The 21,676-nt window shown below is 60.2% G+C and overlaps 1 protein-coding gene across 3 annotated transcripts in view; it reads right to left on the bottom strand.

Moving 5' to 3' along the window:
* Nucleotides 1-21,676, bottom strand: part of TAFA5 (TAFA chemokine like family member 5) — a 268,462-nt gene that overhangs the window by 103,615 nt on the left and 143,171 nt on the right. For all 3 annotated transcript variants that reach the window (XM_034948958.3, XM_034948955.3, XM_034948959.3), the window contains exon 2: nucleotides 3,245-3,394. In XM_034948958.3, coding sequence (XP_034804849.1) covers nucleotides 3,245-3,394 — 150 coding nt within the window. The remainder of the gene's footprint in view (nucleotides 1-3,244; nucleotides 3,395-21,676) is intronic.

Here is a 21,676-nt window from a genome sequence, read left to right as displayed (position 1 = left end):
TTGGGTCTCTGGGACCCGGCTCCTGAGGCACCAGGGGGCTCCTGGTGAGAGGAAAGCGAATGCGGTTTCAGATGAGCAGACCCAGATTCAATTAGTAATCAATTTTGACCCCAACTCTGCCCATAGGCGGGCGGAAGTAATGAGAAGAAAGGACGGCCTGGCTGTGAACTCCTTGGCCGTGCAGGGCACCGCTCTCCCCCTCCCAGTCTTGAGACGCATCAGTGTCCCCGAGAAGGCGCCCCGGCCACCATGTGTTCCAGTGGCTCCAGATACAGGCAGCCGGGAGGGCCGTGGCTGTGGGAGAAGCTGTGGGAGAAGCAGTCCCCTTCCGTGGGAAGGAGACCGCCACGCCTCTGCCCCAGCTCACCCCGGGATCCAGCTCTGCAGAACCGAGGCCTGAGAGCCACTGAGCAGCCCTGAGGCCCTGCGTACCTGGTGTTTAATCAGATGCCTTCTACAGATGCAAATTGATAGATGTTTTTAATAAGGACAAAAACAAGGCTCCAGCGGCCCACTCCTCCCTGCCCCAGGTCCTCAAAATGCACCAGAAGCCTTTGATGGCTCCCCTCTCCTCCAGCCCACTCCAGCAAGCTCAGCCTCTCGCGCCACACTCCCCCTCCCAAGTGCCAAAGAGCTTCCCAGAAACCCTCAGGGCCAGTGGCCGGAGGGCCGGTGGCATACAGCTGCTAGGTCTAGGGAAGACAGACAGGTGGCTCAGCTGGAAGGCCACCTGGCCCACGGTTCTTCCTGGGTATCCCACCTGAGCAGTGCACGCAACCCCCAGGTGCACAGGGCATCTGCGACCAGGAGAGCTGCACGGACTGAGACCTGGGCAAGGCATGCTCCCTTCAGCCAAGAGCCCGCGGCCCCTTCCCCTTCTTCCCTTCCTATAAAGGCCTCAGGGGTTAGGGGTCCAGGTAGTGGGCCCTGGGGCAGACTCACTGCCTGGCCTGTTCCTGCACAGTCTTAGGACACGCTCATCAATGAGACACCCGGAGGGAGCTCAGTGATTCCGCCAGCCCTCATCCTCCTGACGATGCCCTGACTCTGCTGAGAACCCCTAGAGGGGTCTATCTGGCTTTGGAGGATCAAGGGCTTGGCCTATTAGAACACCTTTCTCCCGGTGATACCAGCATTCTTTTTTTGTTTGTTTGTTTTTTTGAGACAGAGTCTTGCTCTGCCACCCAGGCTGGAATGCAGTGGCGTGATCTCGGCTCACTGCAACCTCCGCCTCCCGGGTTCAAGCAATTCTCTGCCTCAGCCTCCCGAGTAGCTGGTGCACACCACCACGCCCGGGTAATTTTGTATTTTTAGTAGAGACAGGGTTTCACCATCTTGACCAGGCTGGTCTTGAACTCCTGGCCTCGTGATTCACCCGCCTCAGCCTCCCATAGTACTGGGATTGCAGGCGTGAGCTACTGCGCCTGGCTGATACGGGCATTCTTTTTCCTAGTGCAGCCGCCTCCCTCTGTGGAGTGCTCAGGATGCCTTGGCCCTGTCTCTGTACGCCCCCCATCCCTTCTCCATGGACTTTCACCAGCACCCACGTAGCAGCAGGCTCTATCCCTGACCCCGTGTTCTCAATCACAGCACACGGGCAAGGCTGCCCACGTCAGGCTCCTGGGCAGAGGCGGTGGGATCTGAAGTTGGGCATCCGGAGCCCCCACAGGGGGAGTGGGGGAGGAAAGGACCCTTGACCAGAGTCAGGAAACTCGGACTCCAAATCCAGCCCTGGGAGGCCTGGCAGGGGCCTGCCATCCATGGGGTGGGCCAGCTGAGCATGGGACACATCTCCACAGGTCCCTGCACCGCGTCCCCAGAAGGCCAGTGAGCACTGCGCCAGGCCTGAGATGCTTGCACCCATGTTTCAGTGCAGGATGCCACGGATATAGCTGCCCTGAAGTCCACCAAGGACTGGAGGGGCCACTGGCCAGCGACACCCCTACATATCCTCGGCCCTACTCCACCTGCCCAGCCCCTGTCCCTATATTCTTCTGGCTTTGCAGGGCCTCTGCCCCTACCGGGCCGCAGCTCGAGGGCAACCCCAAGTCTACGCCTGTCACTCAGGGATGCTGGTTTCTCTCCACCCCAAGAAGTGGCGTCAGGGACCCCACATAGGGGACTCCGCATCTCACCCATGGGGGACCCTCCCTCCCTGCACTCTCTCCTGGGCTGTGGTCAAGCTGCTGCGCCTGGAACCAAGGCATCCAATACCCCTGCGTGGGGTCCTTCACCCCAAGGCTGCCTGGACTGGCACATGGCTGCTGCTGGCTAGGCCCATAGCAGCCCCCATGTCTGCCCCAGGGAGGGGTCTCCCTACCCACTCTGGTCACAAGGGAGGGAGGCAGCCTGGATTTAATGCCGGGCCTACATGCCCACCTGTGACCTTTGGCTGGTGTTGACACCAGATGCCTTCCCGGGACACACTGGGCCTTGGGGAGGTCCCGGCTGTGGGGTTCCCAGGTCTCATGCTGTCCCCTGAACTTAGCTGGTCACCAGTGGTCTTAGTCAAGCCCACTCTCTCCCCATGGTCAGGCACAGCATAGACACAGCAGAGTTCCCTACCAGATGACAGGCTCCCACCAGACGCCGGGACAGCCCCTCCCGCCCCATGTCACCTCATAGCAGGTGCCCTTTCCAAGTGTTGACTCAGCAACACTATCATCCCTCAGCCACGGCCCAGCTTGTCAGAAGCTTGACTTCTAGGGGCCGGGGGTCACCGCCAGCTGCCAGCAGGCACTCATCTGCATGGGCTCAGAGCCCATGGGGGCCGGAGCTGCGGCCTCCCGAGTCTAGGCATGAGAGGGTCTTGAACTGGCCAGACCCAGAGACAAGGAGCCAGGTCCCGCTGGCAGCCTCGGCCAGACCACACGCAGACGATGGAACGGCACCCAGGGGACCTTGCCATCCTGCGGATGACCCCTCTGCTGTCCTTCTCCTCTCCCAGAGGCAACATCAGAGAACCACAGCCTTGGGCCAGAGACCCCCAAACATAGGCAAGTAAGGCAGGGCGCCGGCATCTCCCTGACCACTCCCCCAGGAACTGGAGACTGCACCCCAGCCAGTCCCCAAGCCACAAGCTCACACCATCCATGGGAACAGCTGTGCCAACAGCCAGGGGCCTGACCCGAGGATGCGCTGAGGCCTAGGGGGACCTTCAGGTAAGGGGCCGCGTCAGGGAAGAGGCACCCTTGGTGAAGCTGCGCTCAGCACCCGGAGGGGTCCTGGGGCCACGGGTGCTTACCGTCCACACAGGCGGGCCGGGCTCTCGTGGTGCCGGCGATCTGCCCCTTTCTACACGCACAGCGGGCGGTCTGCCGGGCGATCGTCCTCCGAGGCTGGCTGCTGTCCCGGTCCAAGGTCACAATCTCACAGGTGCCGGCGGCCAGCTGACCTGCAGAGAGGAGCAGAAGCGACTGAGCGGCCACACGTTACAGACACCCTACAGCCAGAGCCCACCCAGAGCCCACCCACAGAGGGGCCCCCGGCAGCCAGGCCACAGGGCAGGGAGACCGCTTCACTCAGAGGGAGCGTCCGAAAGCACCTCGAAGGCTGCCAGCAAGGAGCGCTCGATGGAAGCCAGAGCTGGGTCAAGTCGGCGACCTCCACCCTGTGCGCAGCCTGGTGTTCAGGCGGTGGTGCTGCCTTGGCAGACAGGAAATTAAACACAGCCCCATCTTTATCACGCCCGGAAATGAAAGGTTCGGATCACAAGGAGGGAGCTGGCTCCCCTGCACACAATCAGGCACCTGCTGGAGAGAAGCCGGGCTGTACGAGGCACAGTGCTTGGTCTCCATCCCCAAGTGCCAGCACACTGGCCCCAGGGTGTGGCACTTTGGAGCCGGAAAATAGGTCAGACCCCCGCTCAGGCTTGTCAAAAGTTGTGTGGAACCAGCCACGCTGCCAGGGAGGAACTGCCATGCCTGCCTGGGTACAGAGGCACGAGCAGGCGGGCACCACTGTGTGCATCGATGCCAAAGGGTTCAGGATTTCCTCTGCCCTCCCACAGCGCAGTGCACGCCCACACACACATATGTGCATGTACGTGTGTGCAAACAGGCACACATGGCCGCACACAAGGCACAGATGTGCACGCACCACACCCCTGGCAGGTGCACACACCACACCCCTGGAGTGAGCCACAGGCACGCAGGTTTACATGGGTGGCACCCAGGTGTGAGCACACTAAGGCCAGGGGTCTCAGGCTCACCAGCAGCACATGAGGACATGCTCCCCAGGGGTGCACGTGCCCATGCAGACACAGGTACACGCAAGCTTCATGGATGTGCTCTGCAGACACCCACCACCCATGGGTGTCGTGGACAGGCTCCCACAGGAGCACCCTGCATCCCCATCTCCCTTGTCACACCACCTCTGCTCCCCACATAACAGATACCCCACAGGGCAGGAGGGAAGCAGGAAGGACCCCGGGGGCAGAGTCAGGCTCTGGGATCACCTGTGGTACAGAGAAAGGACACATTTCTTCCAAAGGTGCCAACATAAATAATTTCCCTGGCTTTCCTCACTGCCCCCTCCACATCCCCTAAATTCCAAGGAGAAGGCTGTCTCTGCAAGGGCCCGACAGCCCAGGCATCTCAGGTGTGGGAAGATGAACAGCCAGGAAGTTCTACCCTGCAAATAAACCCATGGAATTTAAGATACCACTCTGCTGGTAAAACGCAGCATGGCCACCACCAATCACAGCCAAATATTAACACTGACAAATAAAGACAGTGCCCGTGCTCCAGGTGAAGATGAAAACCCAGCATCCCCAGGGCAGGATGGAGCTTGTCCCTCAGCCAGTGCTGCCCAAATCTGCCCTGAACGGTGAGTGCCAGGTCCCCTGCCATCCAGCTCCACATGGGCACCTGCTCCCTGGAACCACCTGGATGTCTACTTACTAGCTGCCTCACTCCTTCATCTGAGTAGGTAATGAGCGCCTGCTGCAAGCCCTCCTCTGTGCAGGGCCCTGGGGCCACGGCAGTTAGAAAAGAATTTGGTGTCCTCCCCAGGGGCCCCTTCCAGCTGGGGGAGATGGCCGCAGCATCAGAGATGCACGGACTCAGGGGTCCCAGCCTGTGGGGATCAGCAGAGAGTCTGCGGGCTACCTGGGGGGCTCAGGACAACAGGATGGCAGGGAGGTGACTCCGAGGAAAGCTGTGGTGGGTGCGTGAGGGACGAAGGGTGGCCATCCCACCCTTGCAGAGAGGAACCTGCAGGCAATGCCTGGGTGCTCTCCAGCAGCCGTTTCTACAGCCTGGGTGCCCTTCCTTATCCATCCCACTTTTTCTCCTATGATAACCTTAGACGGCCCCTCCTCTGGCACCTGCCTTGTCACCTGTCACCTCTGGGTCCCCCAGCCCAGCACCCTGGCCAGGGCAGACATCACATGTGCTGGCAGGGTGCGGCTTGGAGGAACTTGGAGGGGCCACCCAGCTCTCTCACCCCAACACCCCACACGGCTCAGACTGTCCTCAACCCTGGGGAGTGCCCGTGTCTGATTGTGACCAGGAGGCACGGGACGACTCTAGTGGGCACCAGACCGGCCTGCCCCAGCCCCTTCTGCCCATGGTGCAGGGCATGGAGCTGTCCAAGGTGGCCCAGGCCAGGCTGCAGAGCCCAGTGCATAAGGGCCTGCTGAGTCATGGCTGGTGCGTGGCTGAGGGGAGGGGGTGGCATAAGTTCACAGGAAGGATGCTGGGGCAGCAGAGGCCTCCTCTGGGACTGTGAACCAACCCCACCACCAAGCCCCTCCCACGATGAGCAAAACCCTCGTCCCCCGGTCGGGGCCCCCTCCCCGAAGGCTGTGGGGCGGGAACTTGGACTTCCACTACCGAATTGCACACAAAATTACACACTGCTCCCAGAAAAGGGCGACACCAAATGAGCAAGAGAAGAAGTGGATGAATAAATACCACGAGGAAAGAGCATCCGGGAGGATGAGGTGCTGCTTCTCTCTGGATAACAGTGGTTACTGCGTCAAAGCCATGCTGTGGGGCAACACGCATCTGGACGGGTCCCGAGCACACGTTCTTACGTTGTGATTTACGCAGAAGGAAAGTCACTGTGATCTGAGGATGGTCCCCAGCAGCTGTGTTAAGCTCTGCAGGTTGGCTCTGGGCCACTCCACTATTCCAGGCTGCGTTGCCGCCACCTCGACCCCAGACCCTTCCCTCTGACATCAGCCCCAGCAGAGACTCATGGTGTCCAGGCCACCCCAGGGCCAGCTGCCTCCTTGGGGCAGGGCCCAAAATGGGGCAGCTCTGGAGTCATCCACCTACAGTAGCTGGTGCCATGGGGAGATGGCCACAGCAGTGCTGGGGTACTGCTGAGCCTGAGAAAGCCTGCTCGCCCTGCCGCTGAGCCTGGTCACTAAGCCGCCAACCACACAACCCACCCCTCAGGTGCTACCTGACCGGCCAGGGCTTTGGCATGGCCAGCCCCCGGGCAAGCTGTTGTCCCTCCTAGCTGGCCTCCTCCTCTGTAAGGGGCACAGGTGCCACACACTGGGCAGGGCCACACCAAAGTGCACACTGGAGGGTCTCCAATCCCAGGTCACCCTCACCCAGGCGGTCCCCAAACCAACCACGGCCAACCGAACACTCTCAGCCCTCAGGTACACAATTCGAACCAAATTCCATGGACGAGACGGTGCTGAGCCCTGAAACAAGGCCACCCCTACACCTCTGCCCTGCGGCCACTGGGAAGCTTCCTAGAGGAGACATCAGGGCCTTGCAGGAGCTTCCTGTGTAACAGATCACCACAGCGAGCCGCGCACCAGGCAGCCTGAACGGTACACGTTCTTATCCCACGGCGCTGGAGGCCGTGCATCTGAGATCCACATGGCAGCCGGGTTGCAGTGCCTCTCAGTCTTTCTGGGCTGTCGCGACCCTCAGCTCAGCCCCAGCAGGTGGATGCCTGGAGCCTGCAGCAGATGCAAAGGCAGGGATGGGCTCTGCCAGGCCAGGGGCTGGCCCAGGACTCACCCCAACCCCAGGGTCCCATTCCCCAAATGAGAACACTCAGCCCAATACCTGAGTGGCCCCCAAACCTCCTTCTGGGACTACTGACAGGGCCAGGGCAGCCAAGAGCCAGGGTGGGTGGAGCTCTAGAGTGGAGCTCCCTGGCTCTCCCACAGCTGTTCCCCCTCATACCACACAGGACTCGCACACACGTGTGCATGCACACACACCACACACGTGCACACACAGACCAAACACACCCCCCACACGTGAATGTACATATAACACACTGACCAAACACGTGCCCACACACAACCCACACACATGGGTCAGCATATATCACACAGAAAGACCACGCAGGCCACACACCACATACTCCACACACACAGACCACACAGTCACACACACGGCATGTACACCCCCACACACCCCAATCTCTGCCCACTGTGAGGCCTCTGGGGAGGGGTCCAGGCCGGCCTGGTCTCCAGGCTGCAGGGACAGGGTCCTCAGGGGTCCGGCTCCGAGTGCTGGGTAATGCTTGGCTGCCATCCAGTGCTGACCGCCCCTCTGCTCACGAGCTCCAAAATCGCCTCATTCTCAGAAAGGGGGGTTCAGAAGGGAGGGCGGGCCCACCAGGAGTCAGGAGCTGTGGAGACCGCACCAGGGCTGCCTGTGGGGCATGATAGCCTGGAGGTGTCCCTGCTGTCTGGAGGTACAGGGTAGACCCAGGCCCCTGGGCCGCCCCTTTGCACCTGCCCAGCTTCTGGAAGGAGGCCATTTGGGAGGTTCTGGGGTCCCCTGGGGCTCTGGCAGGGCTGGGACAGTGGCGAGGCCTCCCCACAGGGCTTGGCACCCTCAGCAAAGCGCAGGCCCCTCCACCAGGCTGCCCCACGCAGCAAAGCACAGGCCCCTTCACAGGGCTGCCCCACTCAGCAAAGCACAGGCCCCTTCACCAGGCTGCCCCCCTCAGAAAAGTGCAGCCCCCTCCACCAGGCTGCCCCCCTCAGCACGCTGCTGGTCCACCCACGATGCCAGCAGGCTGCCCCCCCTCAGCGTGCTGCTGGTCTACCCACGGCGCCGGCCTTTTCTTGGAGATAGGGAATGGTGTTTCTGTCTTTTCTCTCATCTTTTTTTGTTTTTAAATAAGGAGTTTGCATTGCTTTTAAGACCAGAAGGAAAAACATTCAAAAATAAAGCAAGTAATCACAATTCCTTCTCCAGCGCCAACTCCCACAAAGCCCAGGCCGAGTGCTTGGGGAGTGGCCTCTGCTGAGAGGACATGGGACCTTGCAGGTCCCCCCACCGACTTTCCGCTGGGTTGGCCTGGACCGGGGGCCTCCGAGGGCTCCCAGTTAGCGAGGCCGTGTGCACACGCGTGTGCGAGGGGACGGCATCGTGTGAGGGGAGGGTGTGCGGGGGGGAGGGGAGGGTGTTGTGGGTGAGGGGAGGGCGTGTGGGGTGGAGGGGAGGGCGTGCAGGGGGGAGGGGCAGCCACCATCAGAATGGAAAAGAACAAACCTGCCTTTGGGGGAGTTTTCTTAGAAAGGCAGTGACATCATCGTGTGGCAAAAATCGGAAGTCGGAGAGAGAGATTTTAAAAAATAAAGAATCCACCCCTCCAGCCCCCAGGACCAGCCCCTCCCGGAACACATCCCCAAATTTGACTTTCTGTCGGGCTGCATATGGGTTGATCATATGAAACCTCCTTTCCACAGGTGGTGTTTGTCACGCATCATTTCACAGAGACCCCCTTCTGTGGAAAGAATGTGGCCACCTGGCACATTCTAAGGCAGCAGGGAACCACCAGAGACCACAGACCACTGTTCCCACTGCCCTGGCAGGGGGGCCACGGTGCCACCAAGGCCTCAGCTTCAGGCAGAAGCTGTCCCATAGGGCAGACCCCCACCAACACCCCCCCACGGTTCTCACTGCCCCAACAGGGGGACCACGGCGCCCCCACGGTCTCAGCTTCAGACAGAAGTTGTCCCATAGGGCAGACCCCCACCAACACCTCCCCAACTGGGGAGCCTGGGCAGACCACTCACTTCCTAATTCAGAGTCCCCTGGCCTCTGAAACAGGGAGGCAGCCTAGCTCCTTGCCATACAGAGAAGACCCCTGACAGGCAGAGCCAGGTGTGAGCTGGGCACTATCTGTGTGCCATGTGGCTGGGGGAGCTTGCACACTTAGGAGCCCCCGCCCAGCCTCTGCAAGAAATTGCCCCGGGGTAAACGCCTCTCATCACCCACAGCCCAGCCCAGCCCTGCCCTGCCCTGCCCACCCAGCGGGCTGTGTCTAAGCCAAAAAGGGAGACCACGTCCCAGGGGAAGCCCCCCCTTAGAAGCACAGCCCCCGTGACAGCTGAGATAAGCCAGCCTTGGTTGCCAAGGGAGCCCAGGCTGTGTCTGCGCTGGGCGCACAGGCTGGAGGAGCTTCCGCAGGCCGTGGGCCCATTCATGTCCCTCATCGGCATGCAGGGGGCGGTGGGTGCCGGCATGCCCCCATGCCCACTCAGACGCCAGCTCTGAGCTCCCACACAGCGTGGGACCCTCCACCCTCCAGCAGAGCTGCATGGTAGACCTGCCTGGGAGCCCTGCTGAGGGCCAGATCTAGCCTCCACCGTCCCAGGACAAGAACTGAGAAGTGGTCTGGTGGCCTCCAGGAGCCTGAGGCCTGCAGAGCCGAAAAGCCTGGCGCCGGCCCCATCTGCTGCACTGGCACAGCGAGGCAGGGGCTGCACTGGGTTCAGGGGCTGCAGCACGCCCTCCACAACCCACCCAGGCTAGCACCATCATCACCTGGGTTCCTACAAACTTTACAGAAACAGCTCACAGAGCTGATGCCGCAGGCCTTGGGCGGGGGGGCGGGCGGTCATGATTTGGGACCTGTGGATGAGTGGAAGAGCAATGGAGAAAGTATCTGTCCAGCAAAATTCCCAGAGCCCTGCCCAGACCCTGGGGACTGCTGGCTCTCCAGGACCCCGGCAGGTGATGGCAGGAAGGATGCTGTGGACTGAGTAGAGGTGGGTACAGGTCCAAGTCCAGCCACTCTGTTTTTATAAGTGAGCCAAGTTTTGACAGGGGAGACGGCTGGACCCAGGGAGACAAGCGGTACCCCCTTCTTCCAGATGCTAGGCGGGGGCTGGTGGGGCAGTGGGGGCACCTGCATGTGGCTTCAGGTGGGCATAGATCAGGCCCAGGCTCCAGGAGGTGTGACAAAGGGAGCCACTCAGGGGCCAGGGCTGGGGCCTCCCTGGCGGGAAACAGGCCCTCAGGGTGTCTGGAGCTCAGCCTGGGCCCTCTGGAGCAGCTCCTGCCACCCGTGGGGCGCAGACCCACAAACCGTGTGATCCTGCCAGGCTGTGACACAGATCTGGGAGAATGTCTGATGTGACAGATGACAGGATGAATATCTAAAATGACTTTGACAGGCACAGACCAAGAGGGTGGCATTTACCATTCATGAATGTCAGCTCTGTGCTTGGTCAGACCAAGAACAAGGTGCAGCTCAGGGGCCCCGCAGGCCTGAGGGCAGGGGGCGGCCCGAGGTGACCCACAGTGCCACTGGGAAGGTGGGGCCCGGGGGCAGGTCCCCAACGGGGAGAAAAGGAGGCGCCGTGGGGCCGCCCAGAGTTCCCGTAGGGAGTGCTCACACACCAGCCTGTGTCCAAGTGACGGGTGGGGCAATGGGGTGTCCTCAGCCTGTCCTGCCCACCTGCATGGGCACCATCTCTGAGCTGGGGCCTGGGAGGAAGTGAGGCCAGGAGAAGAGCTGGGCTTAGTGTCGGGGTCCCCCCTGTGTGCGGTGACCCAGGGCTTAGTGTCGGGGGAGGGGTGCTGCCTCTGTGCGGTGTCCCAGGGCTTAGTGTCGGGGGATGGGGGGGGTGCCGCCTGTGTGCGGTGTCCCAGGGCTTAGTGTCCAGGGGGGTGGTATTGCCTGTGTGTGGCCCAGGGCTTAGTGTGTGGGGGGGTGTTGCCTATGTGTGGCTTAGTGTCAGGGGAGGGGTATTGCCTGTGTGTGGTGACCCAGGGCTTAGTGTCAGGAGTCTAAGACACGTGTACCCTGTGACCAGTCATTTGCCTTGTAGGAGTGGCTCTCAAGGACGAAGGTGTGAGCAACGCCAGCAACTGGACTGGCACTGCCAGGGCGTGGTGACAGGACACACCTGTGTGTTCCCTGAGCCCCCGATACCCGCAGGTGAGTGCTCTTCGCCACTGAGAATCTCGAGGTGTGTGGTTTCTAATACCCTGGCCGCCCCTTGCACTATGTCCTCAGCGACTGTCTTGTCAGTTTAGAAGGACAAGACTCCCTCTGCAGTGACCCCCAGGCAGGACAACCTCAGGATCCCAGGTCCCAAATCTGTGCTCGGCTCTGTTTTCAAGGCTTTACACAGGAGAAGACTTATTCATAAACCGGAAGGAGAAAGGCCTCAAGGAGAGTTTCTGCGGGTGTGGGAAATGGCTCGGCTGTGCTCGGCAGGCGGGAGTGGCTGCGAAAGTGTTGGGGACGTCGATGGTTTGGGCTGGACAGAGGCTGTGAGTTCTACTCTGCCTCGTCCCAGACACACCACATGCCCCACACATGCACACACAGATGCGCACACCCGAAACACACAAACCACACACCTGAGCGAGGGTGCGGGATTTCATTACAGATGCGAGACCAGCAGGGATAACGGCAGAGCTCAGGCTGGCAAGGCCGCCTCATGACCACAGGGGTAAAGGCACTTTGCTGCCGATAACACTGGCTCCGCACATCAATTAGGATGTTACTATTATTACCGCTTTTATTATGGGTGAAACTAGCCAGCCAGTGTGGACCGAGGCCAAGAGACAAGGTGAGAAGGGCAGACAGGCGAGGAGGCGTCAGCAGGAACCGCTTTTGAGCTGAGACATCAGAGCTCCAGGGCGGAGACCAGCCACACCAGGCTTCCTGCCATGGGCACATGTGTGCACATGTGTGCACATGCCACCATGAGCTCACACTCCTCACAGGCACACATGCACCCCTACGCCACACTCATTTAGTGAGGTACACGCATGCACACAGATCCTTACACACAGGCACGCACCAGGAGCCACGGCCCTGTTCAGAGGCCCCCACAGGCATCCCCAGCCCTGCCCACCATACAGGTGTCTGTACCCTGACAAAGCAGGTGTTGGGGCAGAGCCAGTGACTCGGAAAGGCTGCTCACCTGCAGACACCTCCCTTCCACTCTCCCAGAAGCCCCTAGCCAGGGCCCCTGCAGCTGGCCAGGCACATCATCTGGCAAGCCCGGCTTTGCTCACTTGGCCCCTACTGCCCATACCTTAGGGCAGGGGCCAGGAGGGTCCAGAGCCCTGGCCTCAGCCTCCCAGGGCCCCGCGCCTGTCCCGTCCAGCTGGACTACACTCTGCCCTACACTGAGGCTGTCCTCCTTGGGCACAGCTGCCCCATCCTGTCACTCCTGGAATAAGATGCCAGACTCCTGCTCAGCCAGGGCACCAGCCCACAACCACACTAGCTCTGCCCCAAGCTGCAGGCCTCAGGCCCAGCCATCTCCAGGCTTCACAGCAGCAGCCCTGGGGGCTCCTGGGGTTCGGAGGCAGCAGGGACCTGCCACGAGTGGGGGCACCATCAAGGACAGAACAGCAATTTCCAGGGAGCGTCTCCCCACAATAGAAGGCCTCACCTCCACTCGGAGCGACCCACATAGGCCCACAACAGAAGGCCTCACCTCCACTCGGAGCGATCCACACAGGCCCACAACAGAAGACCTCACCTCCACTCGGAGCGATCCATATAGGCCCACAACAGAGGGCCTCACCTCCACTCGGAGCGATCCATATAGGCCCACAACAGAAGACCTCACCTCCACTCGGAGCGACCCACACAGGCCCACAACAGAAGGCCTCACCTCCACTCAGAGCGACCCACATAGGCCCACAACAGAAGGCCTCACCTCCACTCAGAGCGATCCACACAGGCCCACAACAGAAGGCCTCACCTCCACTCGGAGCGACCCACACAGGCCCACAACAGAAGGCCTCACCTCCACGAGGAGCGACCCACACAGGCCCACAACAGAGGGCCTCACCTCCACTCGGAGCGATCCACACAGGCCCACAACAGAAGGCCTCACCTCCACTCAGAGCGATCCACACAGGCCCACAACAGAAGGCCTCACCTCCACTCGGAGCGACCCACACAGGCCCACAACAGAAGGCCTCACCTCCACGAGGAGCGACCCACACAGGCCCACAACAGAGGGCCTCACCTCCACTCGGAGCGATCCACACAGGCCCACAACAGAAGGCCTCACCTCCACTCGGAGCGATCCACACAGGCCCACAACAGAAGGCCTCACCTCCACTCGGAGCGACCCACACAGGCCCACAACAGAAGGCCTCACCTCCACTCAGAGCGATCCACACAGGCCCACAACAGAAGGCCTCACCTCCACGAGGAGCGACCCACACAGGCCCACAACAGAGGGCCTCACCTCCACTCGGAGCGACCCACACAGGCCCACAACAGAAGGCCTCACCTCCACTCAGAGCGATCCACACAGGCCCACAACAGAAGGCCTCACCTCCACTCAGAGCGATCCACACAGGTAGCTCTGCTCCGACTCATAAGTTAAGTGCCTAATGTTTAGTCTTATCGCTGATTGTACAGACACTTAGTATGAGGATTAAAAACACAGAAAATGCACTCTTTAAGATCTGATGGAGTATCATAGTCTCAATATTTAAGTTACAGTGAAATCAAGTTTGTTATTAAATCCCAGAATCAACTCCTCCATCACAGTCTGACTTCAACAGAAGCAATTATATGTGTGCGAGGAGATCATGGAAGCCCGGTTCCCCCCATGGAACAGCCAGCGTCCGGCCCAGGCTGCCCTCACTCACATAGTTGTGAAATATAATGCTGGCGTTGCTAGCAAAGTCAACCATCTCAGGAAAACATCAACTGAAGCGACCTGGCCAGCTGACGGCAACGCCTCCCTGTGTCCCCACTGGCCAGCCCCTCCCATGGCCCTTCTGGAATCTTCAGCTGGCTCCCACCACTGCCGGGAGCAACTGCCTGCGGCCTGGCCGTCTGGCCACTGCCTGTGCACCTGCAAACATGGGCAGGGCCCACAGGAAGTGTGTGGGTGGCTGGGAGGGAGGAGGAAGGCGTCCCCGGACCCACGGCTCCTCCCCAGCTCTGCCTGGGCCAAGTGTGCCAAGAGCCGCCTGTGAAATCCGACAGAAGCAGGTGGAGAAGATGACACTACAAATAAAAAAGCAACAATGGCCGCGATTACAACAATGACCGGGGCTGCTCAGCCCCCCAGGACCCAAGCCAGAGCGGCTGTGGTTCAGCTCCCTGCACTGGCTCCTCAGGGACACTGAATCAAAGACGCCCAGTGCCACCCCCAGAAACCCCTTCCTTCTCTCGCAGGTCCCCAGGCTGCACCTGCAGAGGCCTGGGAATATGTCCTGCAGACACAGGAGGAACCAGGCCAGGACTGAGCATGGGTGCAATGCCCAGGAAAGGGGGAGTGCTGGTGGGACTCTGCCCCCCTTAGCTGGGATGGAGGGCTCAAGACAGACATGCAGGGTCTGCTCAAGAGCCCCTGAAATGCGCTGTGCAGTGACGCCTGGGAAGACAGACACCCTCACGGAGGAGGAGCTGCTGCTGGAAGGTTCTGGGCCCCCTGGGTAGGGACTGGGAGACGGTTGCTAGAGGCGGCCAGGAAGGCAGAGTGGCTGGAGGTCAGCCTGTGCTTGCCCTGAAGAAGACTGGGAAGCCCCAGCTCCTCCCAGGCCTCTACCAGCCTCAGGGGCCGCCTGCCCCCAGGCCCCTGGCCTCTGCTTCTCGCAGCTGTGCCCTCCACCAGCTACGCCTGCCCACTGTGCTGCCCGAGCACACGTCAACCTCTCAGGCCCAGCCCTGGCTGGCTTGGGACAGGTTGGCCCTGCTCTCTGGCCCCAGCTGGTGCTAGGTGGACGGAGCTCTGTTTGCATGCATCAGGTCACACTGGGGGCTGGCCCTGCTCTCTGGCCCCAGCCGGTGCTAGGTGCATGGAGCTCTGTTTGCATGCATCAGGCCACAACGGGAACAAGGCCGGCTGTGCTCTGCGTTCTCCGTCCCCAGGCCCCAGGCCCAGAACAGCCCGGGCAGGATGGTGGAGTAGGGGCCGCTGCCCGTACACCTCCCTGACCAGGGCAGAGGATCCCCCCTACCTCAGGAAAATGGCTCCCTGGGACCCTGCTTTGGGCCAGACTTGCTTTTCCTCTTTGATGTGGACACAAACCAAAGAGTGCAGCAAGCTCCTCCCAGATGCCCCGTGTGCTGGCTCCTTCCTGTCCCCAAGCCCAACAAGGGCTGCACTTCATGAATGACTGGCAAAAGGCAGATGAAGGAAGGATTGTGTGAGTGCATGAGAGAGTGAATGAGTGAGTGACTAAACGAGTGAGTGGCTGAGTGACTGAGTGAATGAATGAGTGAGTGAATGAGTAGATGAATGAGTGAGAGGGTGAATGAATGACTGACTGAGTGATTGACTGAGTGACTCAGTGAGTGAGTGAGTGAGTGAATGACTGAGTAAATGACCGAGTGTGTCAATGAGTGGTGAGTGGGTGAATCAGTGACTGAGTGGGTGAATCAGTGACTGAGTAAATCAGTGAATGACTGAGTGAATGACTGAATGTGTGAATAAGTGAATGAGTGAATGAATGAGTAAATGAGTAAAGGAGTCAAGGAGTGAATGAGTGATTGAGTGAATGAGTGACTAAATGAGTTAATGAATGAGTGAATGAGTAAAGGAGTGAATGAGTGAATAAATGAGTGCGTGACTGAATAAGTGAGTTAATGAATGAGTGATGAGTGAGTGATGAGTGGGTGAATGAGTGAATGATTGAATAAATGAGTGAATGAGTTAACGAATAAGTGATGAGTGAGTGATGAGTGAATGAGTAAATGATTGAATGAGTGAATGAGTGAATAAGTGAGTTAGTCAATGAGTGAGTGATGGGTGAGTGATGAGTGGGTGAATGAGTAAATGATTGAATAAGTGAGTGAATGAGTGAATAAGTGAGTTAATGAGTGATGAGTGAGTGATTAGTGGGTGAATGAGTAAATGATTGAATAAGTGAGTGAATAAATGAGTGAGTGAGTGAGTGAGCAAGTGAGTGAACGTCAAGGGAAAGGGACAGAGACTCTCCTCTGGCCATGACTTCTCGCCTGCTGAGTCTGTGAACCGGGCAGCTGAGGGCAGTGGGGGCAGTGCACCGTCAACAGGCCCTGTGCCCCCAGGCCCTCTGAGTGACAAGCTGCCCCCTGGAAAGCGTGGGGGCCTCGCCCAGGCCCTAGGGGGCTGTTTCTCACCCACGATTGTGAGAAATAAACACAGTGGCACACACATCCCTGAGAAATCAAATCAACACTATAAATGAACATTCAATTTCTCAGTATTTCACCGTTTCCACGTTCTGGCTTCCTCCCATATCCTCATCTTCACTTTAACTAAAGATGACTTAATATGTAACTTTCCACAAGTCATTTAAACAAACGCACTCACATGGTCACGACAACAGAAGCACCAGGACCCACTGCCACCCCCAGCCGCCCCCACCAATCCCTCCCTAGAGAAGCCTCCCTTCTTGGCTCCGTTCAGGAGGAATCTGCACCAAGAAAGATGCAGAGAGAGGGAAAAGAGAGAGATACAGAGCAAAGCATGGAGAGAGAGAGAGAGAGAGAGAGAGAGAGAGACAGACAGACAGACAGACAGAGACAGACACAGAGCAAAGCAGGGAGCTCGAGAGAGAGGGAGGTGGGGAAGAGAGAAGGGCCCCTGCAGGTGGGTGGTGAGCCCCGCTGAAGATAAGCTGTATTGTTTCAAGAACATTCCACAAACACACCCATGCTCCTGCCCGCTGGCCCCCTCTCTCCAACATTCAGGAATGTCTGTGCAACGACCACCTGCCCAGTCTCCCAGGCCACAGCCATGCTGGAACACTCTCCCTGCCACGGTGGGCAGATGACATTCGTGCCCTCCTCATCCCTTCACTGGTTCATTCCCCGCAAAGGTCGTGGGGTTCAGGTTGGCTCTGGAGTCCTCCAGGAGGCCCAGCCTCCTCCTTGCTGCCCAGTGGGGGCGGCCTGGCTCTTCGGGCTGCTGGGAGACCCTGTGGTCCAGCCCCTGGGAGCCCCTGGGAATTGCCTCCATGGGGCCTGGCCCCACTCTCACTCATACTCGCCAAACTCCTGTCCCACAGGGCACCAGGGGCCAGGACTGAGGACGGCTGTGAGCACCATTCTCAGCCCCAGGAAGTGCACGCCTGCAGCTGTCTAGTGGAACTGAGGATGCTGCAGGCCCATGGGGTCTCTAGTGTTGTAGTCTATGCCTGCCACCAACTCTGCAGGCCAAGCAGTGACCTCACTCCAGCCCAGCCTCCGCCTGGGGCTGCAGAGACTCCACCCTGGAGCCTTCAATTCTCTCTGCAGGGATGACGAGGAGGCCTCTAGCCTCTGCTGCCCCCCGTCAGGAGGGGTCAGGGCCTCCGCAGCCAGGTCCCAAGGCATCCATGACTGAAAAACCTCCCAGGGCCAGGGCCCTTCAATGCCCAACACAGAGAATGGCCTCCGGAGGGGGCTTCCCCAGCCAAGGGGACCCTTCAACACTCAGGGTGCTCGCAGCCTCTCCAGGGCCCGGCACGTTCTGTGCATCTTGTTTCACCCTAGTATCCCCGCAAGGGTAGCAGGCACCGAGCTCAGAGATCCAGGCCCCAGCCTGGCCAGGCAGCAGCGCAGTGGGCTTCAGGGTGGACCTCGGGGTGTAACTCTGGACCCCACCCCAAAACTTGGCACCAAAGGGGTCGGGGCAAAGCAAGGACAGTGGCCTTGGTTTACTTACTCTATAAAACTGCCCTGTGGGATTAACACCCATCTGCCTGTGGACTGGGTTTCTCACTGTGTAAAATCACCCCGCGGGATTAACACCCGTCCGTCTCTGGACTGGATCAGAAACGCCTCAACCCACACCAGGCAGGCCCATGGTAGGTGGGAGGCAGGCAGGGCCCGTGGCGGTAAGGGTTGAGGACGGTGGCCGGGAAGCTGCATGTATGGGGTCTCCCTGGGCCCACAGGAAACACCTGCACCCCAGCCGCTCCCAACTCCCAGGTAGGAGATGACCTTTGGGAAGACCACATCCGGCCTAGGCCCTGGAGAATGTGGATTCCTGGTTTTCACACGACACTCAGTGACAACGTGATGAAGGAACACAGGATTGCAGGCCCTGTACCGAGCCGCGTGTCTGGCTGGACCCCTGCCACCCGTACTGCCTGGGAGGTGGGCACGCACGTCTGCATTTTACAGGGGCTAGGGCTCAGGGGTCCCATCGCCCGTTCACAGCCAGGAGCTGAGAAGTTGCCTTTAAACCGGGCCGCATCCCAGCTGCCCCCTAGGCCCCCTGCTGTCCTTCCCACACTGCCACGCAGACCCTTTACATTCCGCGATGTCTAGCAAATGTCAGGAAACCTGGAGGGCGTCAGATTTCCCCCTAAGTCCTCTCAACGTGAGATCCAGCCACGAAGCTGTGGTTGGGCAAGAGCAACTAATTACCTGCTCCCAGCGCCTGAGTCTGGCTAATTTCTTCTGCAGTTAACACGGGGCTCGCGAGGCCGGTGTGACGCCGGGGCTGTGCATCTGGGTAATGAGGCAGCAGGGGCTCTGGCCCAAGAGCTCCTTCACACTGCACGGCTGGAGACCTGGGGACACTCACAGCAGTCGTGAGGATGCTGCCGCCTGGCAGGGAATATCCACGCGAGCCACTCAGCGCCTGCACGGGCCGCACCGGTGCCGGGGCACCAGGACACCAGGGGAACCCCTCCAGGCAGAGGCCTGTCTACGTCAGTCCCTGCTGGAAAGGCCGGGCAGGCGCGTGTCCAGCGTGGCCCTCATGGAAGGCATGTGGCTGGGTGGGGCTGCCCACCAGGGACCGCTCACCTGGGTGGGCTGCAGCTCCTGCCAGGGGAGCCTGAGGTTGCCCACTTCACCCTGGCCTGGCCTGGCAGAGGGGCCGAGACCCCGGAGCACACCAAGGGCCCCCTGCCTCTCCCAGCAGATGGCAGGTCATCCCAGCCCCGGTCCCCTGACCGTCCCGAGTGGGTGAGCCGAAGGAGCTCTGCCTCTGCCTGGCCCAGGAGGTCCGTCCTTAGAAAGGGCAGGGCGGGGAGCCACACCCCCTCCGGAACGTTCCTGCAGGGACTCCACGCTGCATCCCAGAGCACCGGCCCCTGGCTGAAGGACACGCCGAGTTCCCCTGTCCTCGGTGACCCTGGGCCTTGCATCCCAGAGCCAGCACGCACGCCGGGCTCTCCCCACACAGGTGCCCCTGGGGCACTGGGTATCTGGGTATGGGGGCAGATTCGGGCTCACTTTGCTTTTCCTCGGGGGGCCTGGCTGGCTTGTTTTCAGGTAGAAACAAAAGAAGCCCCACAGCCGAGTGCCCAGCTTCCTTCCCCAGCGCCTGGAGCCTGGGGTTCATCGCCCCCGTGATTCAGGGCCCCGGTAGCCAGCCCTGCAGCCTGTGTGGCTTCTAGGCGGCCCCTGATAGAGGGCAGTGAAGATGTGGACGCTGTCATTGTTCTGGAAGCGGCACTCACTGCACAGACTTCCATCATTAGCGCCTCACTGGGTCCACCTGGCCCCACCAATTATCCCGTGAACCTGTGTAGTAAGAAGGTGTGGCCACCTGCCCTGGGCCCAAGCGAGGCTGGAAAGTTGTGGACACAACAGCGCACACCTGGTCATCACACGCCGCTTACGACCTAACAAAGGCAACGAATAAAGGCCACGGATGCCCCAAGGCCAGGGCCGACGTAGCAGTGGAGCAAGCCTCCTTCTCTCTGTGCCTGTCACCAGCTCTGGGCACCTGCCCCTCTCAGAATTTCCCCACCCCACCCACAAGGCATCGTGTGCTGGTCAGTGCCAGGGCCAGGGAGTAACTTGGGGCAAACAGGGGGCACGTCATTCAGCGAGCTCTCCTCCAACCAGAGATGCCCAGCAGCGTTCTGCAAGCAGAGCCCCCTATTTAGAGAATCTGGAATTTGCAGCCTCCCACTCCACCTGCTCATCCCCCGCCCCCGTTCTGCAAGCAGAGCACCCTATTTAGAGAATCTAGAATTCACAGCCTCCCACTCCACCTGCTCGTCCCCCGCCCCGACCCCAGTCAGGTCAGTTCCTCCCAGGCTGGGATTGGCTTCTCTGGGCTGGCTCTCTATGCAGCTTACAGGGTGACCCAGGGATCCCTGGACATCTGGGGCTCCCCAGCCAACACTGGAGCCCAAGAGGTTTTAAAGCACGTGACCCCAGCTCAGCTCCAATTTCCCAGGTGCCCGCACTCCTCTGCCGGGAGGACACTCGGCGTTGCCGGGTGGCATCTGCCCTCTCCCATCCAGGGGGCTGTGATCCAGGGTTTCCTGCAGAGGCGATGTGGACACAGAGCTGGGACTCTGTGCTAGGGACCGTCCCAAGCATCCCAGGGTTTCCTGCAGTGGTGATGTGGACATAGAGTTGGGTCTCTGTGCTGGGGACTGTCCCATGCATCCCACGTTGGAACAACCACAGCTGTCCCCAGACATCATCAAATGTCCCCTGAGGGGCAAAACCATCTCTAGTTGAGACCATGCAGTGTGACCCAACCTGTGACTCCCCAGTATTTAAAACATGTGCCCACCCCAATCTTAAGAGGATGCATGTGCCTTTCAGACCGTTTCTAGGCACAAGGGACACAGGAAGGAGGTGGACTTAGCAAAACCAGCAGCAGCGAGGGTTGGGGCCCAGGGAGCTGCGGACTGTGGGGCATCCGGAGGAGGGCCTGGAGGCAGAGCTACGGGCTCAGCTGTGCTCCACAGTGCCTCATTCCCAAAGCCCCGGGGTGCCGAGGCCAGGACGAGGAGGGGCCGCTGGGTTGCTCCGGCTCTGTCCTTCCTGAGCCGGAGGATGGGAGGCCTGGGAGAGGGCGTGTGAGCTGAGCAAGCAGGGGAGAGTCAGCCCAGGGCCAGGCCCTGAGGGTGGGAGGGCCTAGATGGGGCTGAAGCAGAGAACCCCAGCAGGCCCAGCCCTCAAGCAAGCATTGCTGAAGTGGAGTCCACCTCGAGGGGAGCCGCTGGGGCCCCAGAGCACCGGTCTGGTCGGTGCCTTCCTTCAGGATGCCGCCGGCAGGGCCTGCGGAGGGGCCAGGGCTTCCCCTCTGCCCAGCAGCCACGAGTGTGCTGTGGCCCTCACACTCCTCTTTACTCCTCTCCTCTTTACTCAGGTCTAAGGGAAACGGCGCCCGGCTCTGCACTTCTTGGTCACACTGCACGCCTGAGCTCCCAGCCCCCACCCACAGCCCCAGGTGCCATCTCCTAATTAACTTGACACCTTCCACCTTGCAGGAGGCTGGCACACGTAAGGACTGGCAAACACGCCGATGTGTCTGATACTTCCCATAACTGTTGGTGGCCGCGGAGCTGTTTGCAGCAGTGGCTATTTGTCTTAAGGAGAAACACCCTACGAAGGGGCCTAAAATCCTCCCGGGGGCAGCCATGCCCTGTCTGTGACTCCAGAGGGACACAGAGCATGGCAGCTCTGCTTCTCCAAGCTCGTCCAGCTCAACAGCACATCTGGGAGCTCACCAGGTCCAAGCATCGCCTCTCCTGGAGGAGGTGGCGAAGGCCCCTGGGGCTGCACAGGGAGCAAACCT

The sequence above is a fragment of the Pan paniscus genome, chromosome 23 (assembly GCF_029289425.2).
Source record: "Pan paniscus chromosome 23, NHGRI_mPanPan1-v2.0_pri, whole genome shotgun sequence".
NCBI classification, from domain to species: domain Eukaryota; kingdom Metazoa; phylum Chordata; class Mammalia; order Primates; family Hominidae; genus Pan; species Pan paniscus.
The sequence above is the reverse complement of the archived record's forward strand: the minus strand, read 5'-3'. Positions and strand labels throughout refer to the sequence as shown.